The sequence below is a fragment of the Pagrus major genome, chromosome 19, assembly GCF_040436345.1.
Source record: "Pagrus major chromosome 19, Pma_NU_1.0".
Lineage (NCBI taxonomy): Eukaryota > Metazoa > Chordata > Actinopteri > Spariformes > Sparidae > Pagrus > Pagrus major.
In genome coordinates this window covers 22953271-22966694 of record NC_133233.1, presented here as the reverse complement: position 1 = coordinate 22966694, position 13424 = coordinate 22953271, and the positions used below count along the sequence as shown (strand labels likewise).

General features: G+C 40.9%; 3 protein-coding genes across 10 annotated transcripts in view; 1 reads left to right on the top strand and 2 right to left on the bottom strand.

The window, feature by feature from the left end:
- Positions 1–100: 100 nt before the first annotated feature.
- LOC141014590 (protein adenylyltransferase SelO-like) lies at positions 101–5091 on the bottom strand. Of its 3 annotated transcripts, XM_073488442.1 has the most exons (20): positions 4429–5091; positions 4137–4328; positions 3941–4059; positions 3730–3858; positions 3364–3428; positions 3209–3265; positions 3001–3099; positions 2705–2772; positions 2523–2610; positions 2348–2417; positions 2167–2239; positions 2004–2087; positions 1785–1914; positions 1595–1639; positions 1427–1508; positions 1169–1261; positions 964–1040; positions 848–891; positions 653–732; positions 101–558 (listed from the first exon to the last, which is right to left on the bottom strand). In XM_073488442.1, the coding sequence occupies exons 1-20, from the start codon at positions 4511–4513 to the stop codon at positions 436–438; spliced, it is 1803 nt and encodes a 600-aa protein (XP_073344543.1). In that variant the 5' UTR covers positions 4514–5091; the 3' UTR covers positions 101–435. The 3 variants fall into 3 exon arrangements, with proteins under 3 accessions (XP_073344543.1, XP_073344544.1, XP_073344545.1); XM_073488443.1 differs by having other exon boundaries at positions 4137–4512; XM_073488444.1 differs by lacking the exons at positions 101–558; positions 653–732; positions 848–891; positions 964–1040 and having other exon boundaries at positions 1173–1261; positions 1427–1525.
- An 81-nt stretch (positions 5092–5172) lies between these two features.
- Positions 5173–10286, top strand: pdss1 (prenyl (decaprenyl) diphosphate synthase, subunit 1). 2 transcript variants are annotated; one of them, XM_073488128.1, is made up of 11 exons: positions 5173–5353; positions 5991–6058; positions 6496–6628; positions 6926–7053; positions 7226–7367; positions 7448–7559; positions 7761–7870; positions 7973–8053; positions 8198–8311; positions 8418–8498; positions 9404–10286. In XM_073488128.1, the coding sequence occupies exons 1-11, from the start codon at positions 5198–5200 to the stop codon at positions 9542–9544; spliced, it is 1266 nt and encodes a 421-aa protein (XP_073344229.1). In that variant the 5' UTR covers positions 5173–5197; the 3' UTR covers positions 9545–10286. The 2 variants fall into 2 exon arrangements, with proteins under 2 accessions (XP_073344229.1, XP_073344228.1); XM_073488127.1 differs by having other exon boundaries at positions 7761–8053.
- A 1925-nt stretch (positions 10287–12211) lies between these two features.
- Positions 12212–13424, bottom strand: part of abi1a (abl-interactor 1a) — a 57987-nt gene continuing 56774 nt past the window's right edge. For all 5 annotated transcript variants that reach the window (XM_073488125.1, XM_073488122.1, XM_073488123.1 and 2 more), the window contains one exon: positions 12212–12561. In XM_073488125.1, coding sequence (XP_073344226.1) covers positions 12386–12561 — 176 coding nt within the window. In that variant the 3' untranslated portion in view covers positions 12212–12385. The remainder of the gene's footprint in view (positions 12562–13424) is intronic.

Below are 13424 nucleotides of genomic sequence, written 5' to 3'. Positions count from 1 at the left end.
TTATTGTACTGAATTACTGTGTCTTCTTCTTGTATGTGAATCAGGTGAAAAGTCTGTACACGAGCGTAGATCCTTAAAAAAAGCGACGGGACGGCCTCCGCAGTAGATCCTTTGTTTTTATTTTGGTGTCACTATGGAATCACATGGAAGACATTTGCAAGTATTTAGCTGTCAAACAGTCAGATCACAGTTGTATGAGCACAAAAACAAATATAATTAAGTCATCTTTGGCACTAAGAACTGCATCCAATATTTACTGGTCACTGTATCCATAAATATTGGGTAATCGAGAACATTAAACAGCAATGACCTTGACATTTTGAACCAAATAATTTCCACAGACGTGACGGAATTTAACAAAATGTCACAAAAAAAAAGCTCAGTTACGTTGTAATTCTTGTTGATGTGAGTATCTCTCCACTTCCAGCGGTTCACTCAAGAGGAACAGCTGACCTTTAACCTCTCAGCCCACAGTGGAGGTCTTGCTGCATAGCCCGCCTCCTCTGCAGTCTCTTGTGTAACAAAGGGAGAGGACAGGATGTGGTGCAGCAGCTCCACCTTGTGGTGGGAAAATAAAAGACAGCAGGTTAAAACCGGTCGAACGCCTCGCCACAGAAAAGTACTTGATAGAGATGAAATATCACACACGCACCTCAGAAAAATCATTCATCTCAGCTTTTCTTATCGCAGACTCTGCCATCCAGTTCCTCAGCACGTATCGAGGATTCACACCTGTAAGATGTTTTTCACAATGACACTTTTTCATCTTATTTTATGTCTTTAACCACAAATGACTGCTTATCTTTCACGGTCAAAGCAACACTAATATGTGGATTTAGTGACTCACTCTTCATCCTGTGCTGACGATCCAAATCACTACCGGCTTGTTGTCTGAACAAAGGGAGCAAAGAGAAATATTTAAATCCAATCCAGATCCAAAATCACAAAATGGGTTTTGCTTACCCTCTGAGCCGGAGCAGGTACATGTCGAGCCAATCAGAGAAGAGCTTGTGGGACGATAAGTCTTCAAGAGCCCACGTCTAATACAGGACAAAAAGGTAAGTATCAGAAAGAGATGCCTTAAAAACAAAATTGATCTGCAGCACCATTTTACCCTCCATACTAACAGAGAGCACAGGGATATCACATAGTGCCACTTGAGCTCCACCTGTGTGAAGTTGTTGTTGTGAAGCTGCTCCACTGAAACTTCACTGAGCTGCCTGAAGGTCATGGTGAAGTCTGACTGTGTGTCCTCCATCATCTGGGGAGACAAACCCAATTAGATTTGGGGCGCAAATAAAATCCAATCTGTACACAGCCAGTAAACAGACAGTGAGATGAAATTGACTTGGTAGACAGAGATTAATGTAAAAATGTAAAAAACTGTCTTTCACAGTGAGCATCCGTCGCATTGTCAGAGACTTGCCTTCAGCAGGAAGGCGATGAGGTAGCCGTCCTCCTCCTCTTCACCGAGAAGCCCCAGTTTAGCTTTAAATAGCTGGTGAAACCTGAAATACATGTATGACTGAGGCTGGTAAATATATTATTGATGTACCATCACTTCTTGGATGTAAAGGAGACACACAGAGCTCACCTCATCTGGTAAATATCAGCGTATCCTTTTAAAATGATTTTAGCCCTGAGGAAGAAAAACAGAAAAAAGAGCCGAAAATGATGCTAAGAAAATCTAAAATTTCAAAAGGTGAAGAGCACAAATATAGAAAAATATGATGTATGTACTACAAAATATATATTTTAAACAGTCATCATGTCATTCTTCTTACTCTTTCTGCTGTTTCTTAGAAAGCGCAGGACTGAGAGCCGTCAGCAGCTTCTCCAGGTTGAACAGCCCGACGTTGACCTGGGCTCCTACGCTGTATCTGCCCTCGTCATCAGATGTGTTGGGGACAAAATCTGCAACATCGCAGCTTTGTTTAGACATCTGATGAGAGCAAGGCATTCAGTTATTTCAGTGCAACACCGACATGTTTCATCGTACATACCGGGGTTATACGCCTCCATGAAGCCAAACGGTCCGTAGTCGATGGTGACGGAGAGGAGGCTGAAGTTGTCCGTGTTGCACACACCTGTCGTGATGACAAACAGTAGATATCAGATGTTGGTAAAGACTCTGTGATCAGATTTTCAGTCAGATGAGGTTCTCACCATGTGCAAACCCAACCGACATCCACTGGGCAATCATGTGTGCCGTTTCATTTACAACTGTGGAATAAAACACCTGAAACATGAAAGTACAACACAAAGCAAAGCATTAAACAAGGAAACACCTTAAACAAACAAATCATGTACAACATATTACCAGAAACATTTTTATATTTTTACTTACCAAATATTTATCTGGGTCGTCTGAATCAACTGAAGAAAAATGTTCATCAATCACAAAGTTCAACAGCTTTCTAAAAATCAGCAGAACAACAAAAATCATGTTACAAGCTGCAGTATATTACCTGCCTCAGGAGGCCATAGAATGACTGACATTATGATCACGTGACCTGACTCACCTCAGGAGATCTGTCTCTCCACTTTCAGAGAGAATTTCTAAAGATCCAATGCGAAACCATGACTTGGCTAACCGGAGAACAACAGCTCCTAGTGAAAATGACAAAATAAAAAGCTTGGCTAAAACATGTTACGCAGATTAAATGTAGCTGATAACGAGTGAAATGTAAGTTGTTGTCTGTACCTCTCTCTGTCTTCACATTGCCGTTGTAGAACTGATCCCTCATCACCGGCTCGTCACTTACAATGAGACTAAAACAGAGCAAAGCATCATCAGATCAATAACAGGACAAAACAATCAGGAGAACATCATGCAGCTGCTTCACGGATTCAAATTCTTCCAACATTTCTGCCTTTTCTCAGGAGGTACATGGCCTAGCTAAAAGTCATACTGCCTGAGAATTATCAACATACATTTGAGGAAAAACAATTCAATCCAATGCAAAATATTAAAACCTAAACCTCGCCCTCCTCTCTCACCTGGCAGCCCTGCTGGTTGGGACACCCAGGGAATGCATGGCTTCACTGCACAGGAACTCCCTCACAGAAGAACGGATCACAGCTCGACCATCTCCTGACCTGTAGTTAAAGTTGGTATCATGTAATGCAATGGTGCCGGATGTGGGGAAAAGAGAAACAAGGAGAAAACAAGGAAGAAAAAGGGTAAGCTGGAAAATAACCTACATACCTTGAATAAGGTGTTTTTCCAGAGCCTTTAAGCTGCATCTCCCATACTTCCCCCTTCCTGCGGTGCAAACATTCATAAGGAAAATAAGTTGAAAGTTTAACTGACTATGCACCTACTTGTAATAATCAAAGAAACTAATTCAAAAATATTCCCACCTGTTGGTGTACTGACCGAGAGAATGTGCTCGACCGTCGCCCAGCTGACCCGCCCAGTAGCCAAACTGATGGAGACGAGTACAGCACATTTTCATGTCAGTGATCAGATCTTGTCTCTGACGTTCACAGGTATTATCATCTTAAATTAAAGGTACGGAAGTTTCCTTTGCCCAATAGAAAGTTGATTACATGTCTGCTGAGGTTACACTGTATAAATCCCAGATTAAAAACAGAAAGTCTGTTTATGTTTTTTGATTAAAGAAACCTGTAAAAGATTAGTTAGTTACTCAACTCAGCCAGGCTGTGGACATATGACTAAAACGCGGATTATTTCATCTAATTAAACACATTTGGAACAAACTCTACCTGATGACCTCCGTATCTGTGTGCAAGTGGTACAGATCCTGGTAGCAGTCTGCCACCGCTGGCATAAAGCAGGAACTCATCAGACTGTGTTACAGCCACGTCTACATCTAAGATCCCCTCAATGACATCCTGTAGAGACAATATGAAATAAAATGAGTTCTTGTTATTATTAATTAAACACTATGAGATGCTGTTGATGATTTTACATCACCTTTGAAACTGCTGCCAGTCTTAACGGGCCCTTCAGTGGGGTTGGAATGGATTTGGAGAATATGCAGCTCTTTACGGTGCGAACGAAGTTGCCGTCGACCTCGTCTACTGGGAATGCTTCTGCAGAGAGGACGGGATGATAGTGACCCTTTCACTGTAAACACATCGACCTGTAATGTCACAAAACTCAGTTTTACCTATGAGCTTCCTGCAGGACACTCTGAACTGGTCCAGGTCCTGTATGAGGTTTGAAGCGCTGATGTTCCACCTGGATTTGACGCTGTCTGACGTGGTTTTGTCATGACTGTGGCAGTCGCGGTCAGAACTTTGACAGAACTCCAGGACGTGTACAGGTGAGAAGCTGGCTGCTGCTACCAGAGCAAAGACTACTGTGTGGATAGTACAGCACATTTCTGCCGCTGCCTTAAATATACATGCACTGTAAGCAATAATGTAGCGATAAATTTAAAAAAAGATAGAAACTATGACCTATATGTAGTGTAGATGAACATACACAGTAGTATGTGCAAGTGTAAAGTACTTGTATACAGTGATGGAATGTAACTAAGTACATTTACTCAAGCACTGTACTAAAATACAATTTGGAGGTACTTGTACTTAAGTATTTTCTGCTATTTTAGGTTGTTAGGTACATTTATTCAACTTACTTTACACCACTGGCAAACAGCTACCAATGTTAGCAGACGATCAGTTAGCATACATGTTAATGCTTTATCTCCCCTGAAAAAGTTACTTTCATTCACCTTTTGTCAGTTTTTAAAGTAACACTTAAAGAAATAAATCTAAAAGCCACCCTAATATTAAGTTTTAAACCCTTCCGTGGAAATAAAAGGGCATGTAAACGCACTTTAGGTCAGGTTAACCCTCAAAATATCCCGTATAGCTTAGTTAGCTTTGCTAGCGTTAGCTGTTGTGAAACACCGGTAGCTATGGTAACCACGTTAGCTAGCTACCCGGCTAACTAGTAGCCTGGTCACAGATATGCTAGTTAAGTATATTTTCTGAGACATTTTATAACTTTAGTTTAACGTTAAACATAGGTGAGTATAGTTTACATCTTCCGCTGCATTCCTGATAAATATTTAATTCAGAAGGTAGTTTATAGCTCCTAAACTCTCCGACCATCTATGGCTAACGATACTCCGTGTTATGAAACGTCATCAGCCGACGCCCGCTGACTCTATTTCCGGTTCCGCTCAAATACATAACCCCGTCCTAATGCACGCTTCTCGGGAACATGGCGGGTCCGTGGTGGAGGCAGTGCCGGAGGTGGAGTACAAACTGTACGACCGCGGGTTTAATTGAAACCCTGTGGCAATACAACGTCAGGTCCGTGTCCGTGTCCGCGTCCTCTCTGGGGCGGACGTCCTGGAGCTGCGGGCCGGGGAACGAGGTGAGTTTTGCGGCTGTCAAACCCCCGGAAGGTCATACACACCACCGGGCAGCCAGCCTGCCTCTGTGAATGCTGGTTTTTACTCCTCTAATGTGTTTATTACTTCAGTGTCTGTGACATTTCCTGGCTGTGTAAGTGCTGTTTGTATTTTTGCAAGAGTTACTTCTGTTTTTGTAAGAATATCCTAAATGAATGGAGACTTGTTGCAGGGAGTGTCAGCTGAGTGCTCAGCTGGCATAAAGGTCAAGACCTGCTCCTGATATTACACTCAGCTCTGTGCTTTACTGAGCCAGCTGTGCATCTAAATCTAACCTGTGTCAGACCCAGTCCCCATTCATTTATCTTTATTTACCCCCAACATTCATTCATTCATTTGTCATTGAGTCACCTGTGCTACTCCAGACCTCATTAACAAAATACTTATTTTAAAGTAAAAAGTACAATATGTTATGATCAGATGAAGGCTTCAGACTGTTTTATTTAATATTATTTATATTTTTTTATCATACCATGTTGTGTTATTGCAGATAGTTAAGTTCCTCTTTCTGTAAATTAAGTTTACTAACACAAGGGTGTAGGTCTAAAAGTAGTATAAACTCTAAAGTCTTTTGGTGTCGTGTCCTTTTTTAAATTTCAGGGGCGACCATCAGCACTACCAACACAGATAAAGCCGAAAACTTTAAACTTAACCTCATCTATCACCAGGTGAGTTGTCTTAAAAACTGTAACCAAATTGTTGTGGAGGTAACAGTCACAGGGGGTTTAAATAGACGAAACGATAAATCAGAGCCTGACTGAGTAATCGGTTGGCCAGTATTGTCAGTCGATTTTGGCTTATCACAGATATATCGGTTGTCAAATACATTATAATTGCAGAAAAACATGTTTTGGTGTCATTTTAGACAGTAAAGTTTAAAGTTACAGTGTGAAATATCCTGCCTATGTTGCATATTTCTGTATTTTTATAACCACATTTGAAAGATCGCTGCAAAACGTGTGTGTATCGGCCATATATTATATTGCCATTGGCCCCAAAAATCTAACATCTTCAGTAAATCTCTGCAAAAAATGATAGCCATCATAAGCTAGTGCATTCATCTAATTGACAGTGTATTCACAGTCTGTGTTGTGTTTCTCTCCAGACACAGGTCACGGTTGCTCGATCCCACACTACAGTCATGCTGCTGCAGAACGATACACAGCGATGCCAAGCCGAAGGACCCCTTCACGTTAGCCCAGAAAGATTTAAAAAGTTTATACGATGACATCAGAAAGGTACATGTTAAATCCAGAGTGTACTTGCTACGTGTGTCTACATAAGAAGTAATGTTAATTTGCAGCTAAGAGACAGGAGGGCAGTTGAAGCTCGTCTTGGAGCCTCTTTGGTATTGTCTTTGCCTTGATTTGACCTTGTAGCTGCAGGGACAGTTCAATAACAGATGAGTGAGCCATGTGTTGTCATCTCATAAACATATTATTTAGACACAGAAGCCAATTTACAGTCATGTGGTGTATGACACTGGTTGATTATGGCTGAAATAAAAGACATGATCTTGTTACTTTGCCTCACAGGAGCTTTTTGTATCCAAAGAGCTGAAACATCTATGTGACTACTACTTTGATGGCAAAGGCAAGGCCATCCGACCGATGATAGTCGTCCTGATGGCCCGGGCGCTCAACATCCACAGCAACAGATCTGGGTAACATTGAATCACTCCAGACCAAAATATTCCAGCAGAATCTCATGTTTTATTTGCTGCTACTACAAACACAAAGTGACCTTTGATACAGTTGTAACAGGGAAAAAGCACCACACCCTGTAATGACTCCTGAATTGTTATATGAAGCATAATCCAGGGTTTGTCCCTGCAGGGATTTGCTCCCGGGGCAGAGAGCCATAGCGATGATCTCAGAAATGATCCACACTGCCAGCCTGGTGCACGACGACGTCATAGACGGATCAGATAAACGGCGGGGGAAGAGAACCATCAATGAAATTTGGGGTGAAAGAAAGGTAAGAGAAATAAAGTCGGCTCAGGACTTTCTCTTTAGTCCTCACATGGATATTAATGTCATTTGTTTTCTCTCCTCCAGGCGATCTTGGCTGGAGATTTCATCCTCTCAGCGGCCTCCATGGCCTTGGCTCGTATTGGTAACATCACAGTGGTAAAGGTGCTCTCCCAGGTTATCGAGGACCTGGTGCGAGGTACAGTAATCAGATCGTTCATGCCATCGTGCCACGTCAGTCACTTACGTACGTCTTGGCCTCGAAACACTTCGTACATGTCTAATATAGAAAATCTTTTTTGAGTTGTCCATGAAGCTGTACTGGGCAACTTTGCACACCGGAAGCTGTGACTTGTTCAGAGTCTGCACTGCGCCGTTAACAAACTCTAATATATTGCAGGTGAATTCATGCAGCTGGGCTCCAAAGAGAACGAGAACGAGAGGTTCAAACACTACCTCGAGAAAACCTTCAAGAAGACAGCGAGTCTTATTGCAAACAGTTGTAAAGCAGTATGTACGTTCTGTCTACACCCAAATATCACAGAGTTGGAGGAAAGCCTCTGCTTCTGCACTCAATGCTTTTTGTTGACTGTCTCCTCTGTTTCTTTTAAGGTATCCATTCTGGTAAATTCTGATCCTGAAGTTCATGAAATAGCCTTTCAGTACGGGAAGAATGTCGGCATCGCATTTCAGGTAATTTCTGATCCTTTTTTAAAATCTTTTTTACCTGTTAGACTTGATATCCAAAACATAACGGTGTCTACAATTGAATTTTGAATTTCTAAAGGTACTTGTATATAAAATGACTACATGGGATAATTGTTCTCTGTCCTGTAGTTGGTGGATGATGTCTTGGACTTCACATCAGGAGCCAATCAGCTGGGGAAGCCCTGTGCTGCAGATCTCAAACTGGGCTTGGCCACCGGACCGGTCCTGTTTGCTTGTCAACAGGTGAGAGCAACATCTGCATTTTAGTGAGTCGTGTGTTTTCATAGAAACTGCACATTTAATTGATTCAACTGGAAGGTACAATTTCAATTTGTTTCTGTCTTTCCAGTTTCCTGAGCTCCACGCAATGATCATGAGACGTTTCACCTCCAAAGGAGATGTAGATCAAGCCTGGCAGTACGTCCTTCAGGTATGACCAGTGATACACGACCCAACAAAAAAGTATACCGATACAAGCTTCTGCCAAATCTGATTTAAACGTTTTATTTTTCAGCACTGACGGCTCAAATTCTTGTTTAAAAAGAGGCTACATGGGGTCAAGTGTGATGGGTGCCATATATTTTATGTACCACACTAAGGCCTTAACGTCAGATTTAAAGCTACTACAAGGAACTTTAATTTTGTGTTTATTCTGCCAGCTCTGTGGACAAAAGATGATGGAGTAACAAAGTAAGCTTTATTTTAGTGCCAACGGACTACAGAACAGCTTTTTTGCCTCCTCAATTCCTCCTCAGTGCTTTGCTTTCAAAAATAGTTTTAATTTTATAACTTATCCAACCCGGATGAGTCTGAATCCCACCAGGTGACAGGCTTTTAGATTATAGAAATAACCAGTCCTCTCCCTGATGGTCTCGTTTGCGTATGTAGGTCATATTGAGGCCTCAGTATTTTAGTCTCATAACCTGTTACATATTTATGTAAAATTATTATTTAGAATTGAAATTTGACACCCTGTCTTCCTTAACTAGACTTTAAGACTTGATTTAATAGGACAGCTTTATCGTAAATAAATGATATTGATTATATTTTGTAAACTTTCTGTGATCAACACCTTTTTATCAAGATATTAAAACCTTACCTAAGCTGTGGGTGCTTTCCGTTTGTGATTGAGAAGTGGGCTTTAGATCTGTAATGTTGATTCTGACACTGATACGCATAATTAATGGTACAACTCATTGCTCCCTAAAGATGTTAAAATTCACAGAATGCTCCGCAAATGCAACAGGGGGAATATGTGTAACTGTTAAAGAGAAGTAGAACAAAAACGCCCAGTAAAGTTTACTTTAGTTTGATCGATTTCTTCTTTGGTTCCAGAGCGATGGCGTGCAACAGACCACCTACCTGGCCCAGCGCTACTGTCAAGAAGCCATCAGGCAAATCAGCATGCTGCGGCCGTCGGCAGAGAGGGACGCCCTCATCAGGCTCACTGAGATGGTGCTTACCAGAGACAAGTGATCGTCCACCGCTGAGCCTCACTTCAGGCAGCTAGCTGTGGGGAAAGCAGCTCACCCTGCACCCACACGTGTCTACGCAGGCCGGGGTCGGACAAAAGAACGGTGAGAGAAGCGATGGGAGTTTGGTTCAGAAGGACCCCTGCTGCTGGTTTTAGTGCCAACTATGGAACTCTTAATCAAAATCAAGGGATCAAAACTGCATCCAGGGGTCTTTCTGAACTAGTATCAGTCTCATGGCTCTCTCAACCACTCCCAAAAATTTATTTATGAGGCCGAGTTGCTTAATAATGTATGTATGATCCACGTGTTTTTTAGCGCAACTCGGTTTGATTCTTGAATGGTATCAAAAGTCATGATTTGGAAAAAAGGAAATGTATAGACAATATAACTTACACGGACAGATGGCACTGAAAGCTGCAACCCAACTCTTCACGTACAGTACTGTAACTGCAACGACCTCCCAGGACTCAAAACCAGCCGACTGTGACTCGACAGTTTGTTACATGCTGGCGCTGAGCAGCGGAGGCGATGCAAAAATCTGTGATTCCAAATGAAAGTGACACTTTGTCATTGGTGTGTGTGTTTGGATCTGTGTTATTGTCCTCCGAGATCCGTCCACACCCCCAGAGGCCAAAAAGTCATGTGTCTTTTTGACTTGTGTAATGTTACAGGGAGACTGTCCTGTAGCAGCCAAGGCCTTATCATCTGCAATGACTGTGTTCTCAATAAACCTCCATTATGTTTTTTTTTTTATTTAAACCAAGCCTCTGCTCCTTCCTTATTCCCTCCAAGTGACCACACACACATGTTGTACATAGAATTGTTTATTATAAAAGACTGTACATTAATTTTTCAATCAACATATTATATGTACAAATGGAGGGCAGACAGATTTCAATATTTCTACCCATGAAATTGAGCTGGAACACACTTTTTTTTTTCTTTTATTGGAAAGCGAACAGGCAAAATATATCAAGGCATTAGCTGCAGTATCCTGGAATGGTGACATGTGGAAGTTAAAAAATTAATGAAGATGTACGTTGAAGGGCCAACAGAAAAAAAACAATGTTATAAAGTTGAATCCTAGACCTGAGTGAAATCTGATATTGATTGGCTGATTTTAACTTGAGTTAAAATATGTACACCTGTGCACCCCAGAGGATTTCATGTTCAGAGCGTCCGACATGGTCCCTGTTGCTCGGTGGAGGACTGAGGAGGTATTAGAGTTGTTTATTGGTCTAATGTTACAGCTGAATTGTCACATGGCAGTGTCAGGCACCACAGCTCCTGTCTTCATCGTCACTGCGCACCACCTGCTCTCTGATCAGAGGCCATTATTGCCAATGTTACCAATGGATCCTACAGGTTTCATGTGGATTAGTATGAAGTTAATAACAGTGATGTGACATAATCTTTAAATGCTTGATAGTAAGCAGGGAAAATGGAATGTGTTCTCGTGCTTCAAACAGATCAAACGCATGAAAAAGTAAACTCCATATCACTTTTAGGATGCAAATTAGGGATAGACCGATACAGATTATTAGTTATTAGGGAGACCGATAACTAATTAAGACACCAGACTTTATCAAGTTCATATCAGCTTTCTAGTCCGTCATGACATCCTATTTTCTGAAATCAGACAAAAGTGTTGGTTCGAGGGTCGTTTCTCACGTCCTCAACAGTTAACGTTACACAAGCTGCATTATGCACATGAACAGTAGCAGCAGTGTAGCGTAGTATGGGGATCTGACAGGGTTTAGGAGTCAGTAAGCGCGGCAGCAACAATAGGACAACCTAACGTGTGCCATCTAATCGCATCCTTCATTAACGTGCGTAGCATACAGGCAAGTATGTGAACGACTACGTTCACCACGCAGCTGGTTGTCTACGCGGACGTGTGGTTCAACAGCAAGTGTATCTCCGGCCTTAGTACATTCAGATTATTCTGTATCGGTTCTGATGTTCTGATATTCTGATAATCGGTCTATCCCTGATGCAAATCAAACACATGTTGGCATTTAGAGGGCGAGACCACGGGAAAGCCTGAAATTCACTCCAGAGTCTGAAAAGTTCAGTGATTTCAACAGTGTCATAAAATTTTTAAAAAAAAAGTTGAATACATTTACAACATAATGGAAGCATAATGGCAATAAACTTAGGATTACGTTATATCTCATAAAATTTTGCATGCTTTTTTTTGCCAAGACTGATCTTCAGGAGTATTTGTTTATCTTTGAAATACCATATAGAGTATTTAAATTTGTAGATTATCGACAGGCTGTCTGCGTTTGGAGCCTTTACGGAGTCGAGGAGGGCGCCACTAATGAAAACTATCATATAATCGACATTCACTGAATTTCACATTACATAAACCCGGAGTGGCTGCAGCTCACATTATATACAACTGACAGTACAAACGCTTCAACTGAAGGTGTTTACATGACATTAATATTTTATTTGTTCCATTCGACCTAATACTCTTGTTCATAAAGGTTTCAGTTCTGAATTTTTTTGTCCAGGCATGATGACGTCGTACATCCTTCAGCTGCATCGTCTCTGAGTTCAACCGGTGTGAGCGCGTGCAGTCCGATTCTTTAGAAACTTTTTTTTTTTTTACATATCCCATAAATGTCCCCCGCCCACCCATATAACACCAAAATAAACTAAATAGATATTACTTTTCATTTTATTTGCAATCAGTAAGGGAAAGAACATTCTGTCATATCAAAAAGGGGGGATCATACAGTTATGTCTATGCGTCTCAGGAGTCTGCTGCGGTCAGTCTCTCAGTGGATTATGATATGACTGAATAAATAGACTGTACTGTTACTGCCAGGTCCCTTCAGTCGGCGTAGTGCATGATGGACTCCACGTAGTTGCCGGGGAAGAGTCCGGTGACGCCGCTGCTGACGCCCTCATACCAGCCGTCGTCGTTCTTCTTGATCACGTAAATGATCGCGCCCTCCATGAACGACAACTCGTCGTCCTTGTCCTTGCTGTAGTCGTAGATGGCCACCACTAAAAAAAACAGGGAGGGAGATGTTTGATCAGGAAAAGATCCAATGTTGGGAATACGTGGAATTAGAGCTGCGATGATCAGTTGACTATTTTGCTAATCAATTTATTGTTTCAGTCATTTTTCAAGCAAAAATCTAAAAACATTTGCTGCTTCCTGCTTCTTAAATACGAGGATTTACTGCTTTACTTTGACATTTATGACACTAAATGAAGAATTGTTGGGTTTTATACTTTTGGTTGGACAAACGCAACAATTTGAGGATGGTTGACATTTTATAGACTAAAAATCAGACTATCGATTAATCATGGAAACAATCGACAGATTAGGCAGTGTTGTAAAAAGTACCGAAAAGTTATACTTGAGTACAAGTAATGAAATCGTGTTAAAATATTATTTGGGTAAAAGTCATCCATACGACAAAGTCTCAAAGTATCTAATATTACGTGTACTTAAAAATCATTTTCGGGTAAAAAATGTACTTGATACTTTCAAAGGTACACATAAAAGTGAATTATACATGTGTTAACATCGACTATACTTACTATACTCAGCATTTTTCTGATTGTTGGAATTAGTGTTTTCTTTATCTGAAGCCGAAAAAAATACACAAATTTAAACTGTACTCACAATCTGCAATGTAAAATCTCCTGGAGTAAAAAAGTACTATATTTTCCTACAAAATGTAGAGGAGTGGAAGTATAAAGTAGCAGAAAATAAAAGTACAAGTACCCTGAAAATTGTTCTTAAAGGGGCATTATGTAGTTTTAGTGAAGAATTTCAAACCAGAGTTTTAATATTTATAATATTAATGAGGTAATGATATAAACTCAGAAATATCTATTTTTTCCATAACTGAATAAAC

What these genes read in the sequence shown, in the direction of transcription:
- LOC141014590 (XM_073488442.1), bottom strand. Translation starts at nt 4,513, where the DNA reads ATGTACTTAGTTACATTCCATCACTGTATACAAGTACTTTACACTTGC. An exon ending in CTCGGTCAGTACACCAACAG is followed by an intron (nt 3,266 to 3,363) that starts GTGGGAATATTT and finishes TTTGCACCGCAG; the next exon opens with GAAGGGGGAAGTATGGGAGA. An exon ending in TCTAAGAAACAGCAGAAAGA is followed by an intron (nt 1,640 to 1,784) that starts GTAAGAAGAATG and finishes TTTCTTCCTCAG; the next exon opens with GGCTAAAATCATTTTAAAAG.
- pdss1 (XM_073488127.1), top strand. Translation starts at nt 5,198, where the DNA reads ATGGCGGGTCCGTGGTGGAGGCAGTGCCGGAGGTGGAGTACAAACTGT. An exon ending in TTAACCTCATCTATCACCAG is followed by an intron (nt 6,059 to 6,495) that starts GTGAGTTGTCTT and finishes GTTTCTCTCCAG; the next exon opens with ACACAGGTCACGGTTGCTCG. An exon ending in TCCTGTTTGCTTGTCAACAG is followed by an intron (nt 8,312 to 8,417) that starts GTGAGAGCAACA and finishes CTGTCTTTCCAG; the next exon opens with TTTCCTGAGCTCCACGCAAT.